This window comes from Nanorana parkeri, unplaced genomic scaffold, assembly GCF_000935625.1.
Source record: "Nanorana parkeri isolate BGI_ZX_2015 unplaced genomic scaffold, ASM93562v1 scaffold2711, whole genome shotgun sequence".
NCBI classification, from domain to species: Eukaryota; Metazoa; Chordata; class Amphibia; order Anura; family Dicroglossidae; genus Nanorana; species Nanorana parkeri.
In genome coordinates this window covers 67,513-80,570 of record NW_017308979.1, presented here as the reverse complement: position 1 = coordinate 80,570, position 13,058 = coordinate 67,513, and the positions used below count along the sequence as shown (strand labels likewise).

At 47.4% G+C, this 13,058-nt stretch overlaps 1 protein-coding gene across 1 annotated transcript in view; it reads right to left on the bottom strand.

Annotated features, from left to right (window-relative positions):
- EXTL3 (exostosin like glycosyltransferase 3) overlaps positions 1-13,058 on the bottom strand; it is a 71,847-nt gene that overhangs the window by 20,302 nt on the left and 38,487 nt on the right. Inside the window, exon 2 of the mRNA XM_018574069.1 lies at positions 232-359. Coding sequence (XP_018429571.1) covers positions 232-359 — 128 coding nt within the window. The remainder of the gene's footprint in view (positions 1-231; positions 360-13,058) is intronic.

The window sequence follows — 13,058 nt, the reverse complement described above, 5'->3', positions numbered from 1 at the left end:
GGGGGGGGGATTTGCAGTTTCCTGTAAATTGTTTGAGATTTCAGTTGAAGTCACAGGAGGTTAAAAGGACACGTCATTTCGGTTTGATTTTGGGTTTAGATACACGTTAGCCTTCTCTGGCTAGAACCAGGAGACCGGACCCAAGTTCACAAAGCACTGCGCAGTCAGGTAGAAGCTGCCAAGTCTTAATTCTTAGGACCTCAGAGAGTAAAATGTGAAAAAGCGGCTTACCGGAAACCAAACATGATTTCGTCATGACGGAGGTGGGCGTCATCATCGATGGAGAGGACAGCTTCGGTCTCGATCTCATCCCAGGGAAGGAAACGATTATTTAGACTGTTCTTTTCTGTGCGCACCACCTGATGGAGGAAAGAGAGAGACAATGTATATGTATGACGGGGAAATATACACAACAGTCAGGAAAAATAAACTTTGTTCTTCAACACCAGACACGGATATCTTTTATATTTCCCAAATGGAAAATCGGATGCATCTACGTCACTAGACCCGATGCTGATAAACTCTAGACGTGCAAGTTTCATTTAATTCCAAATGGAAATTCAGAAGAACTTCTTTAAATTCGAACGCATCTGAATATTTCCAAATTTAGTTTGGAAATATAAAACTAAATTGCACATGTGACTGTTGTGAGCAGCACGGGCACAGAGGACCGGCGCGAGCAGAGAGAGGACCGGCGCGAGCAGAGAGAGGACCGGCGCGAGCAGAGAGAGGACCGGCGCGAGCAGAGAGAGGACCGGCGCGAGCAGAGAAAGGAGTGGCGCGAGCAGAGAAAGGAGTGGCGCGAGCACAGAGGAGCGGCACGAGCACAGAGGAGGAGCGGCACGAGCACAGAGGAGGAGCGGCACGAGCACAGAGGAGGAGCGGCACGAGCACAGAGGAGGAGCGGCACGAGCACAGAGGAGGAGCGGCACGAGCACAGAGGAGGAGCGGCACGGGCACAGAGGACCAGCACGGAAAAACAATGACCAACACTCCAACCACATCCCCCCAAAAAAAATAAAGTGAATTTTCAATTTAAAAAACGGAATCCAAAACAGAAAAATATTAATAGATCTGAATTAGGCACTGAATTTCGGATCCAACAAAATAAATTTGAATTGGTACAAATTCATATTAGCCGTTAAATGTCTGATAAACGCTCACCTCACGTATTGATTGTATAGATCTGCACAACAATGCTAAATATATAAATATGTGAATCTACAAGCGTCTTATACACTGCTGCTCAATATCTGCAGAGTAATGGCGTCATGTATTTCCTGAAAGCCTATATGGTGCATCAGGTAAGACCATCCTGAAGATCACAGAGGCTCCAATTTCTCTACATTCCAAAAATGCCATTCCCCGCCTGCCTGATATTTAAGCTCATGCAAGGACTCGAGGACTCGGCTGAATAGATTGAGTCACTGAAAAAGTGCAGGTGGCCATATGTGATCAGAGAACCACCTCAATGTAAGCCGTCCATGCTCACCTGAAGACAGAGGCAGAAACAAGAGACATGCTGGACGTATCCGGACACCTTTGCACGCTCAGATAACCTGAACCATTTCCTTTAATACGCGGGATGTCAGCGCCTTCAAAGAAGCTCATTATGACAACGCCTGAGCTAGCCTTTGATCCTGATGGTTGGGTAAAATGCCTTTCAATATTTATTAGAACTTGAAACATAAGCAACCTCCTTCATTAACCACTTGAAGGCCATAGTGTTACACCCCCTTCCTGGCCAGGCCATTTTTCAGTATTCAGAGCTGCGGTACTTTGACTGATGTTTATTCCGTCATGCAACGCTTTACTGAAACGATTTTCATACCATTTTTTTGGGGACAGATAGGGCTTTCTTTTGGTGGCTTTTATTCACCACTGGGGTTTTTATTTTTTACTATATAACAAAAAAAGTACCCTAAATTTTGAAAAAAAACATGTTTCCCTATAAAATGTTATGAAACATTTTTTTTCACCCCAATTTTTTGGTAAAATATAAAAGTCGGGGTCACGTCGGGTAAATAGACACTAAACATGTCAACCTTTAAAATTGCGCGTAGCAGCAAAGAGAAGGTACACAACCATGGATTACAGTAAGGCGCACATTACAGTATTGTTTTTATGTGAAAAAATCTGAGGGTTTAATGTCACTTTAACTATCTACTGCCTGTTGTGTATAATACAGAACCCATCAACGTGACAATTTTCATGCTGCCCTTGGGAAAATCTTCACTCCTCATTGAAGACTAACCAGAGTCAGATGTAATGTTGGCTATAGAAGCCCCAAAATGGGAGATATATATCATGGGTGCAAAAATGGAAAAAAGGGCCTCAGTCATGAAGGGGTTAACACCGCGGATGTCAACTGGTTAACAAAGTAGATTTATGGTCAGGATATGGACATATAAATATTTAAATATTATTCAATAGGAACTTAAGTGTATAAAAAATTTGCCAACATGAAGGCTTTCAATGCATAAGAGACTCCGTAAGTGCTTCTTCCTTGCCTGCAAGCACGTTTCTTTAGATAGTACACGGGAGCCGTGCATGGACAGCTCGGATCACGCATTGGCATGACTTCAGTGGCAGGATGAAGTAGGACTGGGTGCGCTTTGAGCGGTGGTGCACTGCGGTGCCATTCATTCTTAATCCCTTGAAAATAGGATGCTTCATATTTTGTCTCAGCATTCCCAGAATTCCAGGAGGAGATAAAAGCCTTCTCCTGGGATTCTGGGAACGTTTGGAAGCCCGAATCTTGTGAGAAACCAATCCAATGCAGGAGTGACTTCTTGTAAGATGTGGAAACCTCAGATTTCCCAGGATCCAGGTAGACCGGCGTCCCAAAGACTTCTCACGATGAGATCTGGTATATACGGGGAGCCCACGTGATCACATGATGAGATCTGGTATATACGGGGAGCCTATGTGATCACACCATGAGATCTGGTATATACAGGGAGCCTATGTGATCACACGATGAGATCTGGTATATACAGGGAGCCTATGTGATCACATGATGAGATCTGGTATATACAGGGAGCCTATGTGATCACACAATGAGATCTGGTATATACAGGGAGCTCTATGTGATCACACGATGAGATCTGGTATATAGGGGGAGCACTATGTGATCACACGATGAGATCTGGTATATACAGGGAGCCTATGTGATCACACGATGAGATCTGGTATATACGGGGAGCCTATGTGATCACACGATGAGATCTGGTATATACGGGGAGCCTATGTGATCACACAATGAGATCTGGTATATACGGGGAGCCTATGTGATCACATGATGAGATCTGGTATATACGGGGAGCACTATGTGATCACATGATGAGATCTGCTATATACAGGGAGCCTATGTGATCACAGGATGAGATCTGGTATATACGGGGAGCCTATGTGATCACACAATGAGATCTGGTATATACGGGGAGCCTATGTGATCACATGATGAGATCTGGTATATACGGGGAGCACTATGTGATCACATGATGAGATCTGCTATATACAGGGAGCCTATGTGATCACAGGATGAGATCTGGTATATACCTGGAGTATATAAAGAAGATTGTACAATCACACTTGAACACGATTGGCTAAAAACAAAAAAAAAATAAAAAACCAACAATCTAGCTCTACCCGTCGGCTCTTACAAAGCACGTTGATCTCGTCTGTGAAATGTGACCGGGCCGCCGGGCCTGCGGAGAATGAGGAGGATTGCTGGTCATGGTACTGGAGGGACGTGTATAGACAAGGCGGCTGTAAATGTCACTGTAATTTACAAACTTGGAAGGACGCAGACCTGTTTCATGCTGCGTGGAATGCATCAATTCCATCCAAATATGATACTGTTCCCCAAAAAAACGTATACAAAAAAAAAGGCAGACACTGCTTCCTAAAATCAATGTAAACCATAACTGGATGGCATTTAATTTGTTAAATTATTGAGTATCAAACAATCGGCATCATAAAAATCCTTCTTTTCACCCTTTTTTCATTCTTTGTTAGGTCTCAGTGTTCTCGATCTCATGCACCCTCTTTGCAGCCACTTCCAGTCTACATGCACTCCGGCAATGGCGGCCGGTATGGCAATGGTATTAACCCTTGCATCGGCGTTACCCCCCGCACTGCAAGTTTTTACTGCTTGTTTTTGCCTAGGGTCCAAAAAAAAAGTTATACTCACCTGATCCTCTGAGCCGGCAGCCTCCCTCTTGCTCCGCTGCAGCGAACGTACCCCAGTGTCCTCACCACCTATACACAGTATACTGGCAGCGATGACTCCAGGATTCCTAGACCGCTGCAGAGGAGGGAGGGACGCTCTAGGGCAGGGGTAGCCAAACCCCGGCCCTCCAGCTGTGGTGGAACAACAAATCCCATGAGACATTGCAAGATTCTCACAGACATGACTCCCGGAGAGAGATGGACCCTAGGCAAAAAATGAGCAGTTAACCCTTGCAGTGCCGGGGTAGCCCCTCTGCGAGGGGTGATAACATTTCTGCCTGGAGTTCTCCTTCAAGTCTGAAGGAATAAGCTAATGTGCAATGGTGCACTCCTCTTCTCTATGAGATGTGGGCAGGCCCTTGTTGCCCTCACATACAATGCAGGACTATTGGTCCGGTATTGTCCTTGATGAAGTCACATGCGTCACCCCCAGCCAGACTGCTTCTGAAGAGGCTTTTGGTGGACTGCAGCCTACGAGAGCAAGGAATAATAGGAATTTTTTTTGTATTCACCATAAAATCCTTTTCCTTGCGTCTATTGTAAGACAGAGTGAAGATCTTGATCTCTGTTAACAATGGGTTATGCCGCCACTTCCTACTCCTGCAAGTGGCGCTATAACCCATTGTTAGAGATCAAGATCTCCATTGTGTCCTTCAATGAATTTAAGAAAAAATTAATTTTACACCGTATTCCTCTACCCCTACACTTAACTCCGCCCCAGCTATATCTCCCACTTTGTATCACCCTAACTGCCCCCTCCGCTCCTCCAAAGGCCTCCTGCTTTCCAGCTCCCTCGTCATCTCCTCCCATGCTCGCCTCCAGGACTTCTCTAGAGTCTCTCCCATCCTGTGGAACTCTTTACCCCAACCTGTCCGTCTGTCTCCCACCCTGACTGCCTTTAGGCGATCCCTTAAGACTCATCTCTTCAGGGAAGCCGATTCCACCTCAACCATCGCGTTCTCAAACAATTCATCCCCCACACAGCTCCCTCCTCATGTATTACTGCCCCCCCCCCTCTTAGATTGTAAGCTCCCAGGGGCAGGGCCCTCCTTACCATCTTGTCTTGAATTGTATTGTGATTGTAACGTCTTCCTTATATTGTACAGCGCTCCGCACACTGTTGGTGCTATATAAATCCTCTATAATAACTATATGGATCATTAAGTCTCGGGGAAGACTATGGAATATGGATGAAGAATGGTCAGAAAGTGGAGTTATTCTTTAAAAAGTGAAATTAAATGACAGAGCGCAACTTGTATTTTAGATATCACGGTCGGTTACTGGAAAGTGCGCACTCACCGACCATCTGTTTCTATTCCGAGACTGGTGATTTGCCTAATTCCCATTACTTATATAAAAAGAAGCCAAAACATCCCATTCACAAAGCCGAACTGACGGTTCACTTCCCGGAGGGTGCAAACTAATTCCACCAAGAAGCACGAGATTAAAGTAATAGGAAGCTGGTGCTGGATGTAAACAAAGACATTTTAATAACAATCACAGAAATATTTCCAAAAGATTAGGGAAACCTCAACTCCATTTGCACTGATCCTCCTGCATCTTCTTCGATGACATGACGCAGGCCATGATGCTTTCTCAGGGTTCGAGACCCTCAAATCTGACACATGCTGTTTGTTGTAATACTTTCTTTTCACCCTTTGTTACATCTTAGGCCTCGTTCACACCAGATGCAGTGCGTTTCCGGCTTAATACTTGCCACAACGCACTGCATCGCATTGTGCCCGGTGTTCTATGGAAAGCTCAAACTCATCGAGATCTCCAACTACCTCACTTCCGGTGGTCAGAAAGACTGGAGCTCTGCGGTGCGCATGCGCGCATAGCGTTTTCAGAATACTCGTCCACTTTGCCACCTGCTGAATAGTGTTAAAATGCAGCCGTACAGAAGCTCCGCCAGTCTATGTGTTTTGCAGTCTAACGCCGTCTGGTCGAAATCTCCAACTTGTAAGTACCCGGCAGTGAGGTAGTTGGAGAGTTTTCGACGAGTTGGAGCTTTTGATAGAACACCGGCTTACTATGTTGTGGGGCAGGAGTGGGTGTGGCGGTCCATTGAAGTGAATGGCACCGTAGCCAAGCCAATGCGATCGGCTGCACATGAACGCAAGCCACATTATGCTTGCGGTCCGGTCCAAACAAAATGCTGCAAGCACTATTTTGTTCGGAGCGGACCGCAGGCATAATGTGCCTTGCATTCCCGTGCGGCTGATCGCATTGCATCAATTTGCAATGCATTACATTGTACAGCGGCAGTCTACCTGTGTCTGCCAATAACACTTAAAGCAGGAGTTTAAATGTGACAGCCAACAACAATACAGCAAAAGTCTATGATATTGACACCAATAACAGAACAGCACCAGCCCATCTACTCCTATTTATAGTTACATAGTTTTTGAGGTTGAATAAAGACATAAGTCCATCAAGTCCAACCTATTAGGATCTCATTCTAGGAGTACCTGTACCCCTGTATATTACCCGTACCCCTGTATATTACCTGTACCCCTGTCTATTACCTGTACCCCTGTCTATTGCGGTCCCTTAAGAAATCGTCCAAAAGTTTTCCACATTTGCTGAGATCACCGCCTGTGGCAGTGAGTTCCAGACCTTAACCGCTCTAACTGTGAAGAACCCCCTTCGCCCCTTGTGCTGGAATTTTTTTTCCACCAATTTTAGGTGGTAGCCTCTAGTTTTTGTAATGGAGTTAATTTTAAACAGTTTATCGCTAATGTTGCTCCCACCATTGAACATTTTGTACATGGAGATCATATCCCCCCTTAATCTCCTCACCTCCGATGTGAACATGTTTAAATTTAGTAGCCTCGTCTCGTAGCTCTGGCCCTCCATACCCCTAATTAGTTTGGTTGCCCTTCGCTGCACTTTTTCCAACTCAAGGACATCTTTTCTTAGTACTGGTGACCAGAACTGGACCGCGTACTCCAGATGAGATGATTTATCATGTGTGTCAAACCCGTTTCCCTCCCGAGTGTATACTGAGGAGAAAAAAGCGTTCAGCGCCTCGGCCCCCTTCCAAGTTGTTAGTTTTAAAAAGGCAAAAAATAATTAGACACAGTTACACCAACTATACAAGCATGACATAGCGCTGGTTGTAGCCACAGTATATGCAGAATGTGTGCGAAGACGGAATAAAAGGTAAATGGCTATAGAAGAAACAGTACAGCCCATTCACTGACTTGTAGCTCAAAGGAAAAGCAGCGAGCCAATCAAGCAGGATATAAACTATAAATGGGGAAACAGGTTGCGATACTGTATGACAGTGATGGCGGCATTTTAATTTTTTGTAGTTTTAAAAAATGAAAAAGTAATCTTCGCAAACCTTAACTCTCTTTCCGCTACTATTCTGCATTCTCTTCTGCCAATGTTCCATGGTCAGCTGCTGCTCCTCTCATTCCATCTCCCATTCTGTCTCTTGTGCTCCTCTCATGCACAACCAGTTGCCGTTCTGCCTTTTCCACCCCCAACTGATTCATTTTTAGGCACCATAGTGGCAATTTTCTTCCTTCATTATCTCCTCCGCTGCCTCCTCTCTCCTCTTCAACTCCATGACCAACCAATGACACACCGAACATACTGTCCGTTTGGGCATACAATGTGTTCAGTCACCACAGGCCAAAAACCATTCATTACCAGGCAATGATATTGCTGTATTATTCTGATCACTGGGTAGGCATTCACACATCGTAATGATCGAGGAAGCAGTTCAATCACACGGCTTTATATTCTCATGCAAGCGCCTCCGAAACTGCTGAAGAAATGGCTTTTAGGAACCAGCGACAAGCCCTGCATCCTATCCACAAAGCCTCCCGCTGCAGTCGTCAAAGCTCCCGATGGTATGAGTCACACAGGAAAATAGGTCAAATGTCGTGAAAGCTAAATCAAAGGCACGACTTTCATGGAGAGAGAATCGCAGAACCATTTGAGAAAGGCGGGAGTGTGCAGAGGAATTCTGGGTAGACACTCAAATATCCTGTGAATATCTTTCACCGGAGGGATGGCCGGGAGCTGCAGAGAACACTGGAGGGATGGCCGGGAGCTGCAGAGAACACTGGAGGGATGGCCGTGAGCTGCAGAGAACACCGGAGGGATGGCCGTGAGCTGCAGAGAACACCGGAGGGATGGCCGTGAGCAGCAGAGAGCACTGGAGGGATGGCCATGAGCAGCAGAGAGCACTGGAGGGATGGCCGTGAGCTGCAGAGAACACCGGAGGGATGGCCGTGAGCTGCAGAGAACACCGGAGGGATGGCCGTGAGCTGCAGAGAACACCGGAGGGATGGCCGTGAGCAGCAGAGAGCACTGGAGGGATGGCCATGAGCAGCAGAGAGCACTGGAGGGATGGCCGTGAGCTGCAGAGAACACCGGAGGGATGGCCGGGAGCTGCAGAGAGTACCGGAGGGATGGTCGGGCCAGGAGCTGCAGAGAACACTGTAGGGATGGCCGGGCTTGAAGCTACAGAGAACACCGGAGGGATGGCCGGGAGCTGCAGAGAACACCGGAGGGATGGCTGGGCCGGGAGCTGCAGAGAACACCGGAGGGATGGCCGGGCTGGAAGCTGCAGAGAACACCGGAGGGATGGCCGGGCTGGAAGCTGCAGAGAACACCGGAGGGATGGCCGGGCTGGAAGCTGCAGAGAACACCGGAGGGATGGCCGGGCTGGAAGCTGCAGAGAATACCGGAGGGATGGCCGGGCCGGGAGCTGCAGAGAATACCGGAGGGATGGCCGGGAGCTGCAGAGAACACCGGAGGGATGGCCGGGCTGGAAGCTGCAGAGAACACCGGAGGGATGGCTGGGCTGGAAGCTGCAGAGAACACCGGAGGGATGGCTGGGCTGGAAGCTGCAGAGAACACCGGAGGGATGGCCGGGCTGGAAGCTGCAGAGAACACCGGAGGGATGGCTGGGAGCTTCAATTTACACCGTCATTTTCATTCTCTATCTCTTAGCTCTGCTTCCCCGAACTTCCTTATCAGTACTTGTACTTGAAAAAATGTTATCGGTGCATCACTTATATATGTTTATTTAAAATGATACATTGAAACAGAGATGTACAAATCCCGGGAGCTCTGTGTGCTCCTTAGGCCCCATTCACACACAAATCGGCCTGCACGTACAGCTCCGTGCGGGGCCGTACCAAGTAGCTGCCGGGAAGGACAGGTGCTGCGTGTGATTAGAACGCAGCCCCCGTCCTTCTCTATGGGGCTACGCGGACGTACGCCGCCCTACGCTCGCCTCATTTGCAGGTCCGTAGGGGTGCGGGTTTTCTGGCCGGGACGCATACAGGATCCATTCCTGCAGCGTATGAATACGATCACCCGCACCCCTACGGACCTGCAAATGAGGCGAGCGTAGGGCGGCGTACGTCCGCGTAGCCCCATAGAGAAGGACGGGGGCTGCGTTCTAATCACACGCAGCACCTGTCCTTCCCGGCAGCTACTTGGTATGGCCCCGCACGCAGCACGGAGCTGTACGTGCAGGCCGATTAGTGTGTGAATGGGGCCTTACAAATGACAGCCGCCTCCTAACTTCTGAATTTTTCTGCAGTCTAATCCTGGAGCTGGAAAAGTATCTGTACTTGTACCGAGTGTGGTAGTTGGTATCTGAACATCCCTAGCAAGAATGAAAATAAAGCTGGCCAAATACTTTACAACCATCGCACGACTTTCATCCTGCGATGGTTGTAAGGTAATTAAAAGCTCATACGATCTGCCTATCTTTGACAGGCAGATCGTACTTGCGATCATCGCAAGCCCGCCCCGCTGAGGGGAGGGCTTCCGATGATTGCAATGCTGAGCGGGCAGTGTGCGCATGCACACACCGGCCCGTGCGGCATTTGTCTCCCGAGAACGCCACTAAGCCGTCGACAATCGTACGATCCTCGGCGGGTTTTCAAGCGTGCTTGGGAGACAAAAGACGTGCGACCTTACAGTAGAAACGGTCGCACGCCTTTCATACACCTGCTGATTATCGTACGATCGCGGGCTCACCCAGGTGTATGGGCACCTTTAGACTTTTCAGTGGTCTTAAAACAGATGTGAGCCGTGACTGAAATGAAATGTAAATTAGATCATGGCGGCCTAAGTGAATGAGCTGCACGAGGTCTCCAATAATAATGGTATTTGAATGAAATTTGGGTCAAAGATTTGTTTTTGAAAAATGTCATTGGTCTTAGATGCCGTGACTGAAATTATAAGTAAAATATATAATTATAGTCTAAAAATAGTTCACAAGTAAAATGAGCTGCATGATGCCCCAAAAGATTATTGCACAGAGAATGAAATGTACAAGATACAATTAATCAGTTACACAAAAAATGGGGAAAAATGTCTCTTTATAGGATCATACATGTAAACGATGGCAACAACTGCAAAGGGGACTTGAGGCATATAGAAGACCTGGGAGACCAGCCCTAGGTGCCAGGGTCAAGTCATATCTTTGCCCAAGGCAAACTGTTTAAGGGGACCTTTACCCCAATTTACTCAAATCACATCAACATGCCGCTCTGAATGCCATTCTAAAATTATTTTGCATTCCTTAATGAAACATTTTTTGCTTTTACTTACAAATCACAGTATTCCCACTTCCTGGTTGAGTGAGGCACTGGGGATGTAGTCCTGGGCACACAGATGCATCCTGGGATCATCACCAGTGCCTTCCTAAGGAGAACAGGGGGGGAATTGAAGGCCCCCCCCCCCCCAATAGATGATGTGCATTGTCACATTCCAGGAGGTGAACCATGGGTTCCAGGAAGTAAGATAAGGGAGGGAGATAAGATTCATCTGCCCATCGTCAGAAGCAAGGGGAAAAAACAAGAAAAATAAGGTATAAAAAGAATAAGAAGCCGGCAATTATCTATAAATATCCATTTGTAAATTGCCAGTACTAATTTTAGGATAAGGGCGACGTTCCTTTTTAAATCTGAAAGCTGGAGGTACAGCAAAGGGACCAAATAAAGTTAAAGAACTACTCCGGGATGCACAACATTGTGTATATGTAGATCCCCTCAGTCACGGGAAGCAAACCGCTGTAAAAATATATCTTACAAGCGCTCACTTTTCTTCTTTTTAGCAGCCAGTGACATCACCATCCTCTTCCTATAGATCGCTTCTTCCTGCATCCAGGAGGATCTGCAAGACGACTGCACATCATATCTGTGCATACAGTGCAGACTACATCTCTTATAAGGCACTGCGATATACAGGACGTGTGAGGAGTGTATAAGACGGGTGGAGTGTGGCAGTGTATGGGCGGAGTTGCTGGTGGAGATGGGCAGAGCTAAGATTGGGACCGTTACCTCCTCCTGCAGTGTTTCCAACATTGCCAGAGCAGTCACCATTTCTTTTATTTTTTTTTATGAAACTTTATTTGGACTTTACAATGTGTACACTCCATTCTGGTCAGTTACAGCACCGCCCAATCTCAGGAAAGCTGGCCTGACAGACCAGGGAGCTAGTCTGTCAATAATATGATGCAATGAGAGAGAGAGCGGTTCAGACCAGGAGTCAGACTCCCGGGTCCACCCCCTGCAGCATCTGGGAACATGATTATGGCCCTGATGGCTGCAATAGAACTACAGGGGGGGAAGTCATTGGACTGGTGGCCAGGGGAATAGACTGCACAGTGGCCACCGTTCTAACAGAAAGGAAATGGATGCAGCAGGCAGGAAGCATAGGCTTGTACCATGGATTTCTGGAAGACTACATTGCAATGCAGAAAGGTAAGTCCGAGAATTAGCTCCAAACAGTAGCGCATTAAGGACGCATCCACTTGCTGAAATCTTCATGCAAGGGCTTCCTTGCCCACTTTTATTAAATGAAAGTTCACAATGCCATTACCCTCGCCGGGGTTCTTCAGCATCTCTTGGCAACACGTGCACATCCAGCCTCTTGGCTTTGCATTTGCAGCACCGCTGCTCCGGCCTCAGGCCACGTGTCTGTTCCTCCGGACAGTCTCAGTCTTGTGCTAACCTGTACCCTTGTTCTTTCAACCCGCAGCACCCTGCTGCACTGGGCTCCACTCTGACTCCTGGTTGGAGTCCTCCTGTCTCCCAGGTGGAGCCCTGAACCCTTCCTAACACCTTTATTTTAAAGGCTGCGCACACCTGTGCCATCAGCAGGCGCTGGACAGTATCAAAATATGGGCTCAGAAACTGAGATTACACAGTGGCATTGCCACCCACTGCCAAAGGAAGCATATAATATTAATACTTCCAAAAGCTACTTAAAGAAGGCTGAAAAAAAGTTCTTCTTTAAACATATTTGTTCATAAAGAATGCAGAGTGGAATGTTGGCGTGCTGCAATCCAATAAGAGTATGCGCCCTTCTTAGAGGTTATCTTCCCATGAGAAGTCCACACACTGCTGAAGTAATATCTTAGAAGCTTTTTGCAGTCGAAGGCGTGATCTTCAGCTGACCTAAAACAAATCAATCCCTGAAAAGGAACATGTTCTTAAATAAATAAAAAAAAAGACTAAAATGTGCAGGGATTGATCTGCGGGCCTCGCCGCAGGATGTTCTGTCCTCCGCCAATTACCACCTCGGCTCAGAAATGTTTCGGCGGCTGCTGAGAGAGCGCAGAGGCACCATGCGGCTGAACCTCTCTGCTCTCCAGGACAGCTGACCAACCGACCCGGAGAAAGAAAAAAGTCTATTTTATTGCAAGCCCAGGAGACGGGGTAATGAGGTAGCAGGTGGGATGCAGAACACATGCATCTACAGTGCGACTTCCCGTGTCTTCTGCGTTCCTAGTGACCCCACCCCCCCCCCCCCCCCCCCGCGTCGCCGCCGCGCCCCCTTACCTA